At 43.2% G+C, this 21451-nt stretch overlaps 1 protein-coding gene across 13 annotated transcripts in view; it reads right to left on the bottom strand.

The window, feature by feature from the left end:
* LOC139277362 (focal adhesion kinase 1) overlaps positions 1 to 21451 on the bottom strand; it is a 759656-nt gene that overhangs the window by 95210 nt on the left and 642995 nt on the right. The window contains exon 1 of one of the 13 annotated variants that reach the window (XM_070895831.1): positions 6615 to 6910. The exons of the other annotated variants lie outside the window; for them this stretch is intronic. Coding sequence (XP_070751932.1) covers positions 6615 to 6688 — 74 coding nt within the window. The 5' untranslated portion in view covers positions 6689 to 6910. Of the gene's footprint in view, positions 1 to 6614; positions 6911 to 21451 lie in introns of those variants that run through there. 13 annotated transcript variants of the gene reach the window in all.

Raw genomic sequence — 21451 nt, 5'->3', positions numbered from 1 at the left:
ATGGCTGGATTCGGGTCCATTTCCCTGCCCGCTCCCTTATTTCCTTATCGTTTAAGAAACTGTCTATTTCTGTCTTAAATTTATTCAATGTCCCAGCTTCCATAGCTTTCTGAGGCAGCGAATTCCACAGATCCACAACCCTCAGAAGAAATTTCTCCTCATCTCTGTTTTAAATGGGCGGCCCCTTATTCTAAGATTATGCTCCCTAGTTCTAGTCCCCCCAATTATCAGTGGAAACATCTTCGCTGCATCCACCTTGTCAAGCCCCCTCCTAATCTTATACGTTTCAATAAGATCACCTCTCATTCTTCTGAATTCCAATGAGTAGAGGCCCAACCTACTCAACCTTTCCTCAAAAGTCAACCCCTCATCTCCAGAATCAACCTTGTGAACCTTCTCTGAACTGCCTCCAAATCAAGTATATCCTTTCATAAATATTGCTGATTTTATACTCTATCCCCTTTGCAATAAAGGCCAAGATTCCATTGGCTTTCCTGATCACTTGCTGTGCCTGCATACTAACCTTTTGTGTTTCACGCACAAGAACCCCCAGGTCCCGCTGTACTCCAGCACTTTGCAATCTTTCTCCATTTAAATAATAACTTGCTCTTTGATTTTTTTTCTGCCAAAGTGCATAACCTCACACTTTCCAACATTATACTCCATCTGCCAAATTTTTGCCCACTCACTTAGCCTGTCTATGTCCTTTTGCAGATTTTGTTTTTCCTCAGATATTGCTTTTCCTCCCACCTTTGTATCGTCAGCAACCTTCGCGATGTTACACTCGGTCCCTTAATATAGGCGTTAATATAGATAGTAAATAGTTGGGGTCCCAGCACTGATCCCTGTGGCACCCCACTAGTTACTGATTGCCAACCCGAGAATAAACCATTTATCCCGACTCTCTCTATTCTGTTAGTTAGCCAATCCTCTATCCATGCTAATATATTATCCCCAACCCCGTGAACTTTTATCCCCTCCTTCTCCTTCCCTGTCGGTGCTGACTCTGGCTGGGTTCAGTTCTACTTATGCAGTCCGTGTGGTGAAGCTATTCCCACAGTGCTGACTGCATTGTAGTGATTTGGTATAACGGAGTGACTTGCTAGGCCATTTCGGAGGGTAGTTAAGAGTCAACCATATTGCTGCGGGTCTCGATTCATGTACAGGGCAGACCAGGTAAGGACAGCAGAATTCCATCCTTAACGGACATTAGTGAACCAGTTGGGCTATACCAACAATCCAGTAGTTTCATGGTCACCATTACGGATACTAGCTTTTTAATTACAGATTTATTTCATTATAAATTTTAAATTCCAACTGCCATGGTGTGATTTGAACTCAGGTCTCCAGAGTATTGGTACAGGCCTCTGGATTACTAGTCCAGTAACATAACCATTATGCTACTGTACCCTTTTATAACAGCATTCATCATGTATAAAAATTCTCTGATTTTTGGGGAAAGGGAGGAAGAGATAGATACTTGGCAGAACTGAAGTAATTTAGGAAGATGAGGCAAAGTAAAGGAGGGAGAAATCAAGATGTAGATTTTTTAGATGGCTTTTAAAGGCAGTTAAGATGGCAGAATGGATGACTCTGATTTTGGAAACAAAATCAAAGATGAGCTCTTCAATCAATCTGGGGCACGGATGAGGGCATCCAAAGCAGTTGTTGAGCAGATGGACAGAGACGCAAATACTGATGCTAGGGGGGGCGGGGGCGGCTGCGGAAGAGAGAAGTTTGAGAGCACGGTAGTGAGCATGTTCAGGACAGTGTTGCATCAGGCCCGCAGACAAGTCTTATCCATCAATCCGCAGACTATCCATCAATCTTCATTTATTTAGCTTGTTGGGGTGGCACCCCTGGCCAAGCCTCCTGGATGAGTTTTATAACAAACTGAAATCACTTATAATGTTTGTGTCTCAGTTTTTCAACATCTTGTAACATTGATCAATTCTTGCAGCATGTTTCAGGTCTTATAACATTGATATTGGATTTTTAAGCTCTGCAATGACAAGAAGCCCTCATATCTTTATCCAAGAAGATAAAGGTAGATTAAAAGCGCCAAGCGCTGCAAAAGAAATGGGAGAATTTCGTATTTCTCTGCGGACATGAATGGAAATCTGTCGTGCTTTATTTGTAAGCAAGAGGTAGCCGAGTTGAAAGAATACAATATTCAAAGACACGACAAAAAAAGGGTACACAGGAAAGTTGTGAAGATACATTTTCTGAATTAGCGCAGCCGTTGTAAAAATGCAATGTCTACTAATGCGTATCATGTAAGTGATGCTGCTGTTAATGTGAGCTACGTGATTGCACATGAAATAACTGAGAGAAGCAACATTCCAAGAGTAACTTGCCACATGTTCCTACCTTGAAATCACCAATTGCCACTGTTGGTGCTCAGTGTGCTAACGTCATAGAAGGTTACATGGGAAAAACTGCTGAACAGAGAAATAAATTTCAAGAACGACTCTGTGACTTCAGAAACCACGATGGAGAGGTTGTAATTTTCAGCACACCATTTTCTATTAACGTGCATGATGTACCAGAGGGGCTCCAAATGGAAGCTATTGAACTGCAGTGTGACACTCTATTGCAGGACAAGTTTTACGATATTGGGATAATATGTTTCATCAATGGATAGCGCCAAAATATCCCAAACTGAAGTCCTTTGCATCAAGAATTCTTTCTATGTTTGGCACCATGTACGGGTTTGAACAAGTATTCTCAGTCATAGATAGACAAGTCTAAACCATATTCTCAACTTTGAGACACAAACCGCAACTCGATACATAAGATAGCCTCAGCCCAGTCATTTTCTCCAAATGTTGATGCAATGGTTCAAGCTAAGAGGTGCCAGGTATAGGGGGAACAGCAATAGCAGTAAATAAAATCCAAGCACAGGTTAAATACCAATAACATTTATCTTTATCTATTTCTATTTTAAATAACTTTTGGTAAAAATGACCCATGCCAAGGCGGATACTGGAGCAGGCCCACCATATAAAGTTTAACATCCTAGATTAGAGATTGGCAAATGTGCATGGTGCAAGAAATAAAGAAATGATAGAGATGTGCCCATCGCTGATCTTGACTGTGCGATCGTGTGGATGAATCAATATGGAGGGTAAAGTTGAAGGAGGAAAGGAGTGGAAAAGTTGGCAAGGACGAGTTATGGCGAGATAAAGTGCAGACGGTGACTAGTTGTTCAAGGAAAGGCCCAGTGACGACAGAAGGAAGGGAGTAGATTTTGTTTATTCCTCAGAGCAATAATTTTCCAAAGCAATTTACAACACATTAAAATGTTTGAGTTATCACAACTACAAAATAATCTTGCTAATTATATTGCTGAAAACTACAATAAAATTAACAAGGTTTAGATATTGTGCCTCAAATATGTTGTAATTCTGATGGGAAAAAGAAACTCATTTTTTTCAATGTTTAATGATGTAGTTTATGAGACAGGAAAATGCAATTAAAACAATTGATTTAAAAGCAATTTATAAAAACTGACATGTAAAATGGTTTTAAATAATATAAAATAAAACTAATGAAGAATAATCATTCCTCTGCATGGAGTTATGTAAATGACATTGTGATTTTTAACTGACAACTAATTCAACACTTTAAAATTGAATTGAAGAATTCAGACTAGCATGAAAGATACATGAGTGACATTAAAATAGAAAACACTTTAACATTGATCTTATTCACAAACTATAGACCTGCACAACAGAAAGGGTAAAATTAAAATTTACTAAAGAAACAGTAACTGAGATCTCCTTGAACTGTCACCTCTGTCCCTTTTAAATTTATTGTATCAGTAGACATATATTCTAAATGTACTAGTACAGTTTATGTATGTGATACAATCTATTCTATTCATGGGCATAAATTTCAGCTGAGCTGAAGACAAAATAGAAATACAAAAGGCCTTGGAGCCCCATTGGCACCATGGTGCCCTGACTGCATTCATTCATGAAGCACCCACCTGAGTCCGGCGGGTGCTTCCTCCGCTGCCTAACCAGAGGCATTAATATCAAAAATTGTCACAGAGTGGGAAATGGAGCTGCTCCATTTTAACTGCTCACCGCTCCATTCCTGCTGAAAGTTCAAAGTTCCCCCATAAATGAGATTTGACTGCAATCAAAGGTGACACAGGCGTGTTACATAGAAGTGTTAGAGGAAGGATATTGTGGGAAGTGTGTGACAGTGTAAAAGTAATCTTTTAAATATATTACTAGATTAAGAATTTTTTTTAAATTTTAACTGAAATCTCTCATTGCCAAAAATACAAAGCACTCCTGTACTCATTTTATTGACCTGAATAAGCGAAAGTTAAAATTAATTTAAAGTCTTCACACACTGAATAAAATAAAACCTTTTCTTAATTGTTTGACTAATCTGCTTCAAGTAAATCCCAAGTATGAAACATGTATTGCAGATACTAGGCCTCAGTTATTCTTCGTGGTCAGCTATAAGCATTTCTACAAGGGTTGTTACAAGTTTGAAGTACACCAAAACGCTCACTCAACCTAATATAATGAACTGGAAAATATGTATAAACATTTGAAGTTACACAAATTAACATAGAAGATTCAAAGCAAGCCTTGCGTTGTGTACAAGAAATGAATGCTGTTTCATCAGTCTAACTATTCCAGATTGAACAAAACGTATTTTGAGAAAATCATTAATAAAATTACCATTTGCATTTGTTTTCTTCGTCATTTAGAATACAGTAATTCCATAAAAAGTATTTAAAAAATTTCAAACAAAATGGCAACACTTCAATTGCAAATCACAGCATCAATAAGAACACCATCCCCATTGGAGCAAGAAAGTTATTGGAATTTAGACTCCATGTTCAGCACCAATGTTCCCTTTAAGCTGCGCGGCAGTGCAATGCTCCAGGCATCCCACGCAGCTGGATTTTCAATGTAAAAACCGTGTTTGAATGGCCCATGCATAAATGGTTCAACTGTACGCAAACAAGTTTTTCTCAATTGGGATATCGAAGGATGCTAGCAAATACTAAATAACAATTGCCCAACCAAGCAACACATGCCAAATAAATTGAGCTTCAGTACCATAGCCCCATTGAAAATGTTATAGCAGTGGACTCTGTAATGCCAGATCTCTGATACATGGTTTGCGCAAATTTCCTCCCTGCACTATGTGACTGATGCTTCTGCTACTGGCAATCTGCCATGGTCAGAATGTTCAGAATCAACATTATAGCAATACAGTAAAATATTCCTGAATGATAGGACAGCTGACTTGTCAAGTCGCAATTTATATAAACTCCGGTAACCATTTCAAAATGAAGCTGCAAAATTAGTTAATCGAGTTAAAACAGACCGCTGTCTTAAAGTGTTCAAAGCTCTGCTTATTTTTGATCAGGTTTGCCTGGTCTTTTTCATTGTTGTCACAGAAATGATCAGTAAAGGTACCAAATTTGAATACTTCACCATAGGCCATTAATCTTCTTTGGTTATTTCATTATTTTTGAGGTAAGCAATGACTACCTCACTCAAAGTAGAGAATAATTCTGATATAATGGACAAAGTCAATAATACATTATAGTACAATACTGCACTGTAGAACCCCTGAACTCCTTAATAAGGAGAGTTTTGAGTCTGAATGTCAAACTTTACTGCACTTGAAGGTACCAGCTCTCACTGTGAAAGCTTTAACAATTGAATACAATACTAGATGGCACGATTAATCAATAGCAGGACAGTGCATCCAAGGGGAGAAACATCTTGAGCTCAGCCGCACTTTATAAAGGTGCACTACCTCTAACCATGTAGCCAAAAACATACTCTGCTCCATCTTCATTGTCAGAAATCGAGCGAGATGCAAGGGAGGAAGGGGAAAGCAATAGAGAAGTTCCTGGGGCGGTGAGGGAGGTACCATGGAGAGTGTAAGAGAACAGTAAGAGAGACCCCGAGGGAGAAAAGCAGGGTCATTTTTGGGTTACTGGGTTACGACCGGATGTGAAACTAAGGGAACAATATCCAAGCATTTAACTATTTCAAATCAGATCATATTATTCCTATTTACACCTTTTGCATAAACATTGGATGTTATGCATTATGAAATTAACAGAGCTTTGAAAATGTAAAGTTTCACTTAGTTATTAAGTGAAATTTAAAATCATTGCTTTGTGATTTTTTCCCTCTGAAATATCTATCCTTACTCCTCATCTAAAGATATTCAGTCCAGTGTAAGTGATAAATAACTGATGACAATGTGGTCACTGAAGTGGCAAACTTGATTATTGGAGCACTGTTATCATGAGTCTAAATCCAAATTCGTCAGCTGAAGGAAATGAAGATTTTGCATAAGCAGCTCAAAAATATAGTGGAGCTCAAAAATAAAAAACATTAATCTCCACCCACAAGTCCCAACTGTTACATTAAATTTTATAATTTGTTCTCAACACACCCATTCACAATTGATGCATTTTTCTACTCATCATGCAAGTTTCTCAAAATAAAAGAAACAATTTTTTTATAACTCAAGAAACCTCCTTCCACATGCATTCTATGTCACAAAGATGATTTAAGAATGTTACACAGTCTGATCGACAGAAGTCAATAGAAAATACTTACTGAGAGTTAGTGAACTGCGCTTCACGCTTATCAAAAAGTTGCTGAACTTTACGTTTCCACTGGATTATCAGCATTTTAAAAAATTATCCACAATTTTTTTTAAAGTGCAAATTACATTGGCCAAATTTGATTTGAGTAGAGTTGTTTTGGGAACACGTTTGTGATCGTCAGGGAATTAAGTCTCTCACTGGAAACTTGGTTGCAAGAAAGCTGAAGCTTTCTCATACTGCTGCATGATAAACGCCGATGGCAAAGAAAACCTGGGAAGCTGTTGTACGATAGCCACATGCCTTACTACTCACCAAACCCATTATGATGAAACAGGATGTGCGAGCGACTCTCGGAATGAGTCATTTAAGTGGAAAATTATTTGTTTAAGGTATGTAAGTTTAGAGCCCCAAGGAAATCCAATTGCTGACTGCAATCTTAAAATACTTGCATTTCACTCCAAGCAGCATTTCCAAATCAAATTCATGTTTTAATGTTTTCTCTCTCAATGTGGGAAGCAGTTGCAAAACTGCACTAATTGCATCAATTACATCGAGTCTGCAGCACAGAAACAAGCCATTCGGCCCAATTGCTTTATGCCAGTGTTTATGCTCCACATGAGCCACCTCCCACCTCTCTTCAGCTAATCAAATTCCTCATTTTACATATGCTATCAGCAAGAGTGTAGAGAAGAGCAGGCACTTCTTTGTAAGGAAGTGGGTGAGGGTGAAAGGAAAAAAGGACAGGCTAATCATCTAGCTCATTGACCCCTTTCACGGACTGTCTCATAGCCACTGCACTGCTGGCAGCAGATAAACTGCTTCTTGCTTAGAACATAAGAACATAAGAATTAGGAACAGGAGTAGGCCATCTAGCCCCTCGAGCCTGCTCCGCCATTCAACAAGATCATGGCTGATCTGGCCGTGGACTCAGCTCCACTTACCCGCCCGCTCTCCGTAACCCTTAATTCCCTTATTGGCTAAACATCTATCTATCTGTGATTTGAATACATTCCATGAGCTAGCCTCAACTGCTTCCTTGGGCAGAGAATTCCACAGATTCACAACCCTCTGGGAGAAGAAATTCCTTCTCAACTCGGTTTTAAATTGGCTCCCCCGTATTTTGAGGCTGTGCCCCCTAGTTCTAGTCTCCCCGACCAGTGGAAACAACCTCTCTGCCTCTATCTTGTCTATCCCTTTCATTATTTTAAATGTTTCTATAAGATCACCCCTCATCCTTCTGAACTCCAAGGAGTAAAGACCCAGTCTACTCAATCTATCATCATAAGGTAACCCCCTCATCTCCGGAATCAGCCTAATGAATCGTCTCTGTAACCCCTCCAAAGCTAGTATATCCTTCCTTAAGAAAGGTGACCAAAACTGCACGCAGTACTCCAGGTACGGCCTCACCAATACCCGATACAGTTGCAGCAGGACCTCCCTGCTTTTGTACTCCATCCCTCTCGCAATGAAGGCCAACATTCCATTCGCCTTCCTGATTACCTGCTGCACCTGCAAACTAACTTTTTGGGATTCATGCACAAGGACCCCCAGGTCCCTCTGCACCGCAGCATGTTGCAATTTCTCCCCATTCAAATAATATTCCCTTTTACTGTTTTTTTTCCCCAAGGTGGATGACCTCACATTTTCCGACATTGTATTCCATCTGCCAAACCTTAGCCCATTCGCTTAACCTATCTCAATCTCTTTGCAGCCTCTCTGTGTCCTCTACACAACCCGCTTTCCCACTAATCTTTGTGTCATCTGCAAATTTTGTTACACTACACTCTGTCCCCTCTTCCAGGTCATCTATGTATATTGTAAACAGTTGTGGTCCCAGCACCGATCCCTGTGGCACACCACTAACCACCGATTTCCAACCCGAAAATAACCCATATATCCCAACTCTCTGCTTTCTGTTAGCTAGCCAATTCTTGATCCATGCTAATACATTTCCTCTGACTCCGCGTACCTTTATCTTCTGCAGTAACCTTTTGTGTGGCACCTTATCGAATGGCTTTTGGAAATCTAAATACATCACATCCATCGGTACACCTCTATCCACCATGCTCGTTATATCCTCAAATAATTCCAGTAAATTAGTTAAACATGATTTCCCCTTCATGAATCCATGTTGCATCTGCTTGATTGCACTATTCCTATCTAGATGTCCCGCTATTTCTTCCTTAATGATAGTTTCAAGCATTTTCCCCACTACAGATGTTAAACTAACCGGCCGATAGTTACCTGCCTTTTGTCTGCCCCCTTTTTTAAACAGAGGCGTTACATTAGCTGCTTTCCAATCCGCTGGTACCTCCCCAGAGTCCAGAGAATTTTGGTAGATTATAACGAATGCATCTGCTATAACTTCCTTCATCTCTTTTAATTCTCTGGGATGTATTTCATCAGGATCAGGGGACTTGTCTACCTTGAGTCCCATTAGCCTGTCCAGCACTACCCCCCTAGTGATAGTGATTATCTCAAGGTTCTCCCTTCCCACATTCCCGTGACCAGCAATTTTTGGCATGGTTTTTGTGTCTTCCACTGTGAAGACCGAAGCAAAATAATTGTTTAAGGTTTCAGCCATTCCCACATTTCCCATTATTAAATCCCCCTTCTCATCTTCTAAGGGACCAACATTTACTTTAGTCACTCTTTTCTGTTTTATATATCGGTAAAAGCTTTTACTATCTGTTTTTATGTTTTGCGCAAGTTTACCTTCGTAATCTATCTTTCCTTTCTTTATTGCTTTCTTAGTCATTCTTTGCTGTCGTTTAAAATTTTCCCAATCTGCTAGTTTCCCACTAACCTTGGCCACCTTATACGCATTGGTTTTTAATTTGATACTCTCCTTTATTTCCTTGGTTATCCACGGCTGGTTATCCCTTCTCTTACCGCCCTTCTTTTTCACTGGAATATATTTGCTTGGTCAGGAAACTATGGGCTTAATTTTCCCCAAGTTCGTTTTCTGGGATATTGCCAGAGTTACGCCCGAGTTAGATGTGGCCCTTATGGCTAAAGGGATCAAGGGGTATGGAGGGAAAGCAGGAAAGGGGTACTGAGGTGAATGATCAGCCATGATCTTATTGAATGGTGCTGCAGGCTCGAAGGGCCGAATGGCCTACTCCTGCACCTATTTTCTATGTTTCTATGTTTTTCTAGGCCAGGAATACGCCAGAAATATTTTGTCAAAGTTTCCCCGATGTATAATTCAAACACACACAGCGTGTCCAGTCTCCTCGGGGGATGGAGTCTGCTGTCTGCACCGAAACAACGATGCTGCACCTTCTGCGCATGCGTGACAAAAAAAGTGACGTTTTTTACGTTACTTCAATGGAGGCGCATGTGCAGTACAGCGGGTTGGCAATCAGGCATTTTTAAAGAGCCAGTTGCTTGCGAGAGGAGTGCTGTGTGAGAGCATTGGAAAAATCAGATCCGCAGCAATACAAGATGCAATGGTGTGCAAGGATCAAGAATTTCTTACAGGATGAAGTGGAGGCATTAGTTACTGTGATTGAGAGCAGATGGCAGGAGCTGGACACCAGCAGAGGTCACATAAAAGTGCCACCCAAAGAAATGAAGAAACGCTGGAACCAAGTTGCAGAAGATTACTGTGCAATGGTGACCATCATGAGATCTAGAGGCCAGTGTAAAAAGAAGTGGCAAGACCTTGGTCAAGTAGTTAGTGTAAGTAATATTTTCATTTATTCAATGGAATTGAACTTCTAAATGTATATGTCCCACCCAGCAGAAAGACACCCTCTCTAAAAAGTTGCATTTTCATCTTTGAAGAGTAGGGTGGCACATAATAAATGGGAAAGAACTCGAACAGGAGGAGGCCCGGCAAATCTGCAGCCACTGACACTCTTGGAAGACAGGGTCGCTGCTTTGATGGGTCCTGCCTGGAGAAGAGCAACCACCACTGCACAAGTTGGGCCCACACTCGAGGGAGAGGGTAAGTCCTGCAAATTCCAGTCTGGCTTTGCGAAATGTTAAGTACTGCACGGGCTAGTTATGCTTTGGTTCCTGGAGATGTCTCCATCAGCTACGCTTCGGTCGATGCAATGTGTGATCATTCATCGTGGTCCTTCATATCAGCTTGCTGCCTGTGCTGTGTGAGCCTACTAATGCCACACACCATGCCCCCTCCTCTGCTATTAACCATTTGCATATTCTGTTATATTTTGCAGAACTTGAGGCCAACGATGCAGATGATGATTCAGACAAGGACGGGCCTGAAGAGAATCCCACCCTCCAAAGCAAGAGCACTGGAGTGAGGGGGAGGGGATGGAGATGGATGAAGCCCCCACTGTTTTACTGACTTTGGAAGAGGTGCAGGTGCCGCCCATTGAGGTGCCAGCCCCTTCCGTGACTAGTGGTTTGAGTGTTGGTGAGACATTCCATGGTTTCATAGAAACATAGAAAATAGGTGCAGGAGTAGGCCATTCGGTCCTTACGGATCTTCAATAAGATCATGGCTGATCATTCACCTTTCCTGCTTTCTCTCCATACCCCTTGATCTCTTTAGCCGTAAGGGCCATATCTCAATCCCGCTTGAATATATCTAACGAACTGGCATCAACAACTCTCTGCGGCAGAGAATTCCACAGGTTAACAACTCTGAGTGAAGAAGTTTCTCCTCACCTCTGTCCTAAATGGCTTACCCTTATCCTCAGACTGTGACCCCTGGTTCTGGACTTGCCCAACATCGGTAACATTCTTCCTGCATCTAACCTGTACCGTCAGAATTTTATATGTTTCTATGAGATCCCCTCTCATTCTTCTAAACTCCAGTGAATATAGGCCCAGTCGATCCAGTCTCTCCTCATCCTGCCATCCCGGAAATCAGTCTGGTGAACCGTCGCTGCACTCCCTCAATAGCAAGAACGTCCTTCCTCAGATTAGGAGACCCAAAACTGAACACAATATTCCAGGTGAGGCCTCACCAAGGCCCTGTACAACTGCAATAAGACCTCACTGCTCCTATACTCAAATCCCCAAGCTATGAAGACCAACATGCCATTTGTCTTCTTCACCGCTTGCTGCACCTGCATGCCAACCTTCAATGACTGATGTACCATGACACCCAGGTCTCGTTGCACCTCCCCTTTTCCTAATCTGCCGCCATTCAGATAATATCCTGCCTTCATGCGTTTTTGCCACCAAAGTGCACAACCTCACATTTATCCACATTATACTGCATCTGCAATGCATTTGCCCATTCACCTAACCTGTCCAAGTTACCCTGCAGCCTTTTAGCATCCTCCTCACAGCTCACACCGCCACCCAGCTTAGTGTCATCTGCAAACATGGAGATATTACTCTCAATTCCTTCATCTAAATCATTTATGTATATTGTAAATAGCTGGGGTCCCAGCACTGAGCCCTGCGGCACCCCACTAGTCACTGCCTGCCATTCTGAAAAGGACCCGTTTATCCCCACTCTCTGCTTCCTGTCTGCCAACCAGTTCTCTATCCATGTCAATACATTATCCCCAATACCATGTGCTTTAATTTTGCACACCAATCTCTTGTGTGGGACCTTGCCAAAAGCCTTTTGAAAGTTCAAATACACCACATCTACTAGTTCTCCCTTGTCCACTCTCCTAGTTACATCCTCAGTGGAGTGGTGCAGCGAGGCATACCCAGGGCCTCACTGTCTAAGGCTGCGGGTTCCCAGTGGTGTGGTGCAGCGAGGCACACCCAGGGCTCCACCTTCCGAGGCTGTGGATCCCAGTGATGGGGTTTAGTGAGGCACACCCAGGGCCCCACCTTTCGAGACTGCGGGTCCCAGTGGTGGGGTGCAGCGAGGCACACCCAGGGTGAGGAGGGAAAAGAGAGGTCTATAGCACTCTCCTGAGGTGCAGGATCCAACAGATGTGGTTCAGATGAGTTAGGAGAGCATTGACCTTACGCGATCAGTCCTGGACACCAGAAATGGGAATGATGTTCGGGACCATGAGTGAGGGAATCTCTCAATCAGTTGAAACCATGTCAGTGACCATGAGGGAGGGAATGTCACAGGTAGCTGATGCGCTGTCAGTGAACATCAGGGAGGGAATGTCAGATATGGTGTAAACACTGTCAGTGAACATCAGGGAGTGAATGTTGCAGGTTGTTGAGATACTGTTAGGGCACATGACGGACAGCATGTTGGAGTTAGCTGCTGCAATAAGGGAACACGCCCAGACCCCGCACCCATTAACAGAATCAACTGCCACTCCCACTGCAATCCCCACACCAGCCTCTGAAGAGGCCCAAGCCGGCCCCTCCACATTTCCGTCTGCCCCCAACCCCCCCAAAACAGGTGCACACTACTCGAGATCGTAGAAAGAATAAGCTTGGTACCAACCTCAGAAACACTGTGCCACCGCCTGCGGGCAGGGGTGGTGGAGTCACCCAGGATAAGTGCAGCGGGAGGTCTTAGAATAAGGTGGAGGAGAGATGGGTGCAGCCTTTGTTTGCTGGTGCTGTTATTATTATTACTGTTGTAACTGTTGTTCTCAAATTAAAAGATTTTTGCAAGTTATGTAAATTTACAAGTTTAAAAGTTAGTAAGTGATCTTAAAATTTGTAAGTGATCGTAACTGAAAATGTTAAAGTTTGATACAAGAATAATTTTACTAAAGTTAAGTACAAAGAACTGTTTGTTAAACTTTTGAATAAAATATATTTCATATTAAATCAATCATTTTCATTATTTGTTTGATTATTAACACAACTTTTGAAGTAAACAAGAGTAATTTCCATCATTTGTTCCATTAACACAACACAACATTATGGAACAGGTCCAAACAGTAAACATGGTCCATGTGGAATAGTTGTCGCTGAGCCTTCAGGCAGCAAAGCGTTCACGGATGAGCTGCTGGCGCAAGGCTCGAGCAATCGTTCAAGGGGGCACGATGGCCCGCCCTTCTCTGCTGCCGTGCTTCGGGTTCAGGTAGTTGCATGGCTTCCTCGTCCTCCTGCTCGTCATCTGCATCTTCCTCATCATTATCATCAGCCACTCTCACCGCAGGTGGGTCTTCTCCTACCAGCTGCTGCTGCCTCATGTTGTCTAAATTATGCAGCATACAGCACACAACAGTGAACTGACTGACAATCTCAGGGGCGTATAGCAAGTAGACTCCGGAATGGTTCAGGAATCAGAACCACTGTTTCAAGATGCCAAAGGTCCTCTAGTACAGATTTGGCTAGTACAGATTTCTGGCGCACTGCTTTTGTAGCACTCCAAGGGCGCCAAAAATCTTCGGGCCGAGTTTGGCCGCTCCCCAACCTCTCCTCGATGATGGCGTAGCATGACCACTGGATGCGGGGATGGAGCCAGGTCTCGGCACTCTGCACATGCGCGCTAAAGTGCGCGAGCATGCGCAGAAGCTCCTTGCCCCCAGAATCTGTTGTGTGCGCGCTGCAGGCTGTGTGGGAGGGGCCTAAGCGTGCTGCCCCTATCCCTGGCCGAATGGGCTCCCTCATCGGTGGCCCGCTGCCTTCCCGGGCCGTGTTTAGGTTGGACTTCTATTTTTTTTTAATTTGTTCTTGATTGATTGATTGATTGCTTATTACTTTGGTATTCGTGCTTTAAGTGCAGGCTTCCTTCTATTTTGTATTTGTTAATTAATTGCTTATTACTTTTTGTGCTTTGTTTAGTGCTTTCTAAGTCTTGGTGCGAGGTGCAGGTCCTCTCAGCTTCCTTGTATTTTTTATTTGTTATTGAATGCTTATTTTTGTGCTTTGTTTAGTGCTTCGTGCTTTAGAATGTACTTACCTGCGCGGATTTCTTAACTCTCCGCAAGGGTTTTCTGTGCGGCCACAAGTGGCCACATACGCTGGCCTAAGTTAGTTTGGAGCAAATATTAGCTGTCCAAACTGGCTTAAATGGCCAAAACAGGTGTAGGTGGCTGGTAATGCCCTCTTTTGAAAAAAAACTAAACGAAAAAAAATCCTAACTAACTTACATTTACACTGGCGCAAATTAAATTTGCAGAATGGGGATTTTTAACATACTCTAGAAAAAGCAAGTTGCTCCAAAAAAAAAAAAAACGGAGCAACTCCTGGCCAAATTTGGGTTCATTGATACTGCGCGTCGCAATGTGCGACATGTTGTATTCCCGGTCAGCTTCCATCCGGGTTACACATAGGGGCGTCACGATCCAGGTGGTGAGGCCGTACTCTTTGTCTCCAAGTAGCCAGCTCTGCCCTCCTGACTGCTGCTGAAATATGGCAGATATTACGCTCTCGCTTAGGATGAATGCATCAGGGGTACTGCCAGGGTATCTTACATCAACTGACATGATGCGATGCATTTCATCACGCACGAGCTGCATATTAACGGAGTGGAAGTCTTTTCTGTTCCTGTACATCTCAGAATCCTCCAAGGGTGCTCGCAAGGCAAGGTGGGTACAATCAATGCAGCCCTGTACCTTTGGGAAGCCAGCAATCCTGAAGAAGCCCATAGCCCTGTCATGCATTGCCTGGGTGGTCATGGGGAACTTTATGTAGTCATTCCTCCGTGCATATACTGCAGCTGTCATCTGCCGAATTCAGACGTGTTGCATGTTGAGATGGCGCAGACATCCCCAGCTGTAGCTTGAAATGATCCGGAGGCACAGAATGAAAGTGCAGCTGTAACCTTCACTTCAACTGACAAGAAGTCCTCCTGACGCTTCTAGGTTGCAGGTCTGCTTTCACTAACTCAATCTCTGTTACAACTTCCTTGCGGAAACGCAGCCTTCTGACAGTCTGCATCACTCAGGTGCAGGTATGAACGCCCGTCTCGATATACCGATGTGGGTAAGGCCTCCTGCCCAGCACCCTATGGGCTCTGATGTTCCTCATGCAATGACATCGAATCAATTGTCTCCTATGTAGCACCATCATGCAGAGGGCTCGCACAAAGTATGGCATTGTCAGTATTGCCCCCATAGTTAAATTTTACCTTTGCAAAAAGCTCAAAACGGCAGGGAGGCGGGCAGGACAGATTCTTTGTTCTCTCTCCCCAAGGTCTGTATGGATGGATGGACCACACCCAGGTCTTGTGACTTCTCCTCCCTCTTCCTCCACCACCCCCCTCCCCCCAACTAATTGAGTCGTGACTTCTCTCCTTGTCCTCTCCCCTCCCAAAAACTAATAGCAGTTTTGTGACTTCTCCCCTTCTTCCCCCTCTCAAACTCATTGCAGTCTTGTGCCTAGTGCAGTTGCCCTCTGATCGCCACCTCCCTCCCCAGGCTCAGTGCAGAAACCTTCCGATCGCCACCTCCCTCCCCAGGCTCAGTGCAGAAACCTTCTGATCGCCACCTCCCTCCCCAGGCTAAGTGTAGAAACCTTCCGATCGCCACCTCCCTCCCCAGGCTCAGTGTAGAAACCTTCCGATCGCCACCTCCCTCCCCAGGCTAAGTGTAGAAACCTTCCGATCGCCACCTCCCCCGACCCTCTGGGCTTGGTTCTTAGCTGAGACCCGAATCCGGGCAAGGGCCGAAAAAAATGAAAACTTCAGAAATCCAAGAAACTTCCTTGTACTCCGTTGAAAGGTAAAAAAAAGTTGAACTTTATTATGGATATTTCAAGTGTTAGAGACTCCCTCCAAAAACTTTGATGAAAAACAATGGCGTCTTTCAGCGGCAATTTTTCAATGTACGTTGCTTCCTGTTAACTCACCAGAAGGTTTTTCCAGGAGTGGCCAGATACGCCGACCGAGGATGAAACATTTTGGGGCAAACTGAAAAAAATGCTAAAAACTGGCACAGACGATGACTTCAAAAAAAAACAAACCTAGAAAAATCGTCACTAAACTAGTTACGCCGGCGCAGATTCCAGGGGTAAACCTTAAATTAATTATTATGCGTAAAAAATGGGGCGCACCAAAAACACTGCGCAAATAACCTGGGAAAATTGAGCCCTGGAAATGGTGCTCAGATTGCAAGAGTGGGAAAAGTAACTTTCAGAAAAAAGCAACTTGCAGAAAAGACGATGCAGGGCTTGCTGTGTCAGCAAACCTTTGGTCAAAGACCCATCTCCATTTATAGGTTTTGCTCTTTTGCTTCAGGAGCTTTCAAGACCTTTACAGAAAAAGGTCAAAATCAAATCAGAAGATTGCTGAAAACACTCTGGGATTTGGGTGATTTAAAAAGTTCGCTTGTAACATTTTAATACCAAGAACAATGAAGTAGCAAAAGTTTGTCTCCTCCAGAAGCCAAGCTTTATATTTAGAAGAATGTTAATATGTTCCTTGCTCATCAGTCATAAAGCTGAGGCTGTCCAGGCAACTGATATAATTACATCTTCTAAGGGAGGCAGGACAACTGATTATATAAGTTCTAAAATCAGTCTCTTTTTAGCAAAGCACAATTAACTCAGCTGTATACCTTAATTTAAATCTCCAAAATGATTAAACTTGCTCATCAACCAAACATTCTTTCACTTTGATTAACTTTACTAAAGCTCAAATTTGAAAGTTTGACTTGAGACTCCGCCCCCTCCACTTTTTAACCATTTTCTTCCTTTCCACTTTCCCTAGTTCTTTAATACTATGTACTGTATTAATCCAAGAGGATGATCCAGAGACCAATGCTGCTCTGAAGTAGATCTCGAGGATGTACAACAGCATTGCCCCAAGGTGTCTTTTCCTCAAATAATCCCTCCCTTCCTTAGGGTAGGTCCAGCCTCCATGGTGGAATGACTGAGATGAGCAACTAACTCATTGTGTAAATGATCAGGAATGGTGAATTATCATCTCACCATTCCATGCACAATGATACACCACCATTCTGTTAGTCATCTGTGCTCTTATGAAAAAAAGAGAGAGAGGATAAGAAGGACCGATTTCCCTTAGCAGAGAGGTAAATAACCAGGGGACATAGATTTAAAGTAATTAGTAGAAAGATTAGAGAGGCGTTGAGGAGCCATTTTTTTATAGAATAATAGAAATTTACAGCACGGAAGGCAGCCATTTCAGCCCATTGTATTCACGCCGGCCGACCAAGAGCTATCCAGCCTAATCCCACTTTCCAGCTCTTGGTCCGTAGCCCTGTAAGTTACAGCACCTCAAGTGCACATCCAAGTTTTTTTTTTTAAATGTGGTGAGGGTTTCTGCCTCTACCAAGCTTTCACACAGTGAGTTCCAGATCCCCACCACCCTCTGGGTGAAGAACTTTCCCTTCATATCTCCTTTAAACCTCCCCCGAATTACTTTAAATCTACACATTACAGGAAGGATGTGATTGTACTGGAGAGGATACAGAGGAGATAGGCTGGATTTGTTTTCATTGGAACAGAGGAGGCTGAGGGGAGACCTTACTGAGGTGTATAAAATTATGAGGGGCCTAAATATAGTGACTAGAAAGGGCCTATTTCCCTTAGCAGAGGGGTCAACAACCAGGGGGCATAAGTTTAAACTAATTAGTCGAAGGTTTAGAGGGGAATTGAGGGGAAATTTCTTCACGAGAGGGTGGTGGGGGTCTGGAACTCACTGCCTGAAAGGGTGGTAGAGGCAGAAACCCTCACCACATTTAAAAAGTACTTGGATGTGCACTTGAAGTGCCGTAACTTGCAGGGTTATGGATCTAGAGCTGGAAAGTGTGATTAGGTTGGATCGCCTCTTGTTGGCCAGCATTGAAATGATGGGCCGAAATGGCCTCCTTCCGTGCTGTAAACCTCTATCTATGCCCGTTGGTTGTTGACCTCTCTGCCAAGGGATTCAGGTCCTATCCATTCTATCCAGGCCCCTCATAATTTTATACACCTCAATCAGGTCTCCCCTCAGCCTCCTCTGTTCCAAAGAAAACAGACCCAGCCTATCCAATCTTTCCTCATAGCCATAATTCTCCAATCCAGGCAACATTTTTGTAAATCTCCTCTGCACCCTTTCCAGTGTAATCACATCTTTCCTGTAATGTGGTGACCAGAACTGCACACAGTGGGCTCAAGTTTCCACATGATTTGCGCCTGATTTTTTGGAGCAACTGGTGGAGAACGGACTATCTTAGAAATCGCAATTCTCCACATTTTTTTTTTCTGCAGTTCTAGTTAGGTAGAACAGTTCCACTTTGGAACAGAATTTTTTCTTCAAAAGGGGGCGTGTCCGGTCACTGATGCCTGATTTGAAAGTTTCCACAGTGAAAACGTACTCCAAACTAACTTAGAATGGAGCAAGTGAAGATTTTTGTAGAACTGAAAAAACCTGTTCTACACATTAATAAATCAGGCGCAGGTTACAAATTAGGCGTCCAGAACGAGGTGGGGGGGAGGTGGGGGGGGGAAGGGAAGTCATTAAATTCTACAATAAATCCTTATTTATACTTATACAAATATTATACAAATAAATCCAACCTGAATAAACATTTATAAGCAAAGAAAAGATTAAATAAACCATCTTCCTACCTGTGTGAAAGTGCTTCAGCCAGGGAGAATGCTGCAGCAAGCCTCACAAAACGAGGCAACCGTTCCCGAATGCCGGGGGGCGGGGGTGTGGAGAAGGAAGCCGTTCCAGACGGCGGGAGGGAGGGAACCGACCGACCGAACGCAGGGGAGGAAGCTGTTCCAGACGGCGGGGAGGGACCAAACGCAGGGGGGAGGGGGCGGTTCCGGGCGGGCGAGCGGGGGGAGTGCGGGCCCGACCGACCGAACGCAGCGGGGGGGGGGGGGGGGGGGGGGGGGAAGCCGTTCCAGACGGCGGGAGGGAGGGAAGGAGACAGAAGGCTTACAGGAAGCCTCAGAAATTGAGGAGCCATTTCCCGACGGCAAAAGGGGGAGGTCATCGGGAAACGGCTGCCTCAACTTTCTGAGGCTTCCTGCAGCCTTCTCAGTGCTGATGGCAACGTGCTTTTATTAAAAAATGTTCAAAAACTAAACAGCTACAAAGAACTACAAAAATGGCCAAGTGCCAATGTTTCCTTCACACTGCGCGTGCGCGAACGCTCCAACGCGCACGCGCAGCGTTGCCGGCAGGAAAAAAAATAATTTAAATAGTACCCGCCCCCTCCCACGTACAAAATCGGGGCGAGTGTAGGCCCCGCCCCCCTGGGCGCCGTGCCAAACAGACAAGGAGCTGCAGGGCGCTCCAGAATCGCGAGTTTTTTTTCTGGCGCCGTTTTAGGCGCGAAAAACGGGCGCCCAGCTCGGAGGGGCGCCCGTTTTTTATCGTGTGGAAACTTGGGCCTAGTACTCCAGCTGCGGCCTAACCAGCGTTTATACAGTTCAAGCATAACGACCTTGTTCTTATATTCCATACCTCGACTAATAAAGGCAAGTATTCCATATGCTTTCTTAACCACCTTATCTACCTGGCCTGCGACCTTCAGGGATCTGTGGACCTGCACTCCAAGGTCCCTTTGTTCCTCTACACTTTTCAGTGTCGTACCATTTAATGTGTATTGCCTTGCCTTGTTAGACCTCCCCAAATGCATTACGTCACACTGATCTGGATTGAATTCCATTTGCCACTGTTCTTCCCACCTGACCAATACATTGATATCTTCCTATAGTCTGTAACTTTCTTCTTCATTATCAACCACAAAGCCTATTTTAGTGTCATCTACAAACTTCTTAATCATATCTTCAACATTCAAGTCCAAGTCATTGATATATACCACAAAAAGCAAGGGACCCAGCATTGAACCCTGTGGAACCCCACTGGATACAGCCTTCAGTCAAAAAAAAACCCATCAACCATAACCCTTTGCTTCCTACCTCTGAGCCAATTTTGGATCCAATTTGCCACTTTGCCCTGGATCCCATTTGCTTTTGTGACCAGTCTGCCATGTGGGACCTTATCAAAAGCTTTGCTAAAATCCATATACACTCCATCATACGCACTGCCCTGATCGACCCTCCTGGTTACCTCCTCGAAAAATTCAATCAATTTAGTGAGACACGACCTTCCCTTAACAAATCCACGTTGACTGTCCTTGATTAATCCATGTCTTTCTAAATGAAGATTTATCCTGTCCCTCAGGATTTTTTCGAATAATTTTCTCACCATTGAGGATTTCATTAACCAAAGACCCAAAACAACATTGTTTAGATTAATTATTATAAAATAAATTTGGCAACTAGTCCCAGCAGCTAATTCATCCAGAGGGTGGTGGGGGTTTGGAATACACTGCCTGAAAGGTTGACAGAGGCAGAAACGCTCATCACGTTTAAAAAGTACTTGGTTGTGCACTTGAAGTGTACAGGGCTGCGGATCAAGAGCTGGAAAGTGGAATTAGGCTGGATAGCTCTTTATCGGCCGGCACCGACACAATGGGCCGAATGGCCTCATTCTCTGCCATTTCTATGATTCTATGAACATGTAACACTGTGAATAATGAGCATAGGTTTTCAAATAATTTATTAGAAAATAGTTCTGATAATCTCTCAAAGATAATTATGTATTAGACAAATTGGGAGCAGTTCTTTACTTGTCTGAAGGCGAGGATCTAAAATTCCATGAGCTAGTTGTACTGTGTCAAAGCACGTCCCGTAATACATCAGTTTTATCCTATTTTGCAACATCTCTCGTTCGGACTTGATTCAATTAAGAACTCACGTGGACAAACAAAAGACAAACCAGTCTGAATTAACAGCTGGGGCTAGTTGCCAAGTGAATTTTACAATTCTAATTAATCTAAACAATGTTGTTTTGGGTCTATTTCCTAAAAGTGCTTTGGTTAATGAATAAAATTTTTCACAATTACAGCATGTTTGATTCTCACTACGCTGATGTTGCTTTACAATATATTATATCCACCACCACAAATCTGAATTTGCTTTGAGTAACATTTCAGAGAAAAATAGTGACACACAGAAAATGGTAGTAGAGCATACAAACATCATCTTAATTAGTTATCATTTGTGCAGTCTAATATACAGAGT

This window comes from Pristiophorus japonicus, chromosome 1, assembly GCF_044704955.1.
Source record: "Pristiophorus japonicus isolate sPriJap1 chromosome 1, sPriJap1.hap1, whole genome shotgun sequence".
NCBI classification, from domain to species: Eukaryota; Metazoa; Chordata; class Chondrichthyes; family Pristiophoridae; genus Pristiophorus; species Pristiophorus japonicus.
This window is presented reverse-complemented; position numbering and strand designations above follow the sequence as displayed.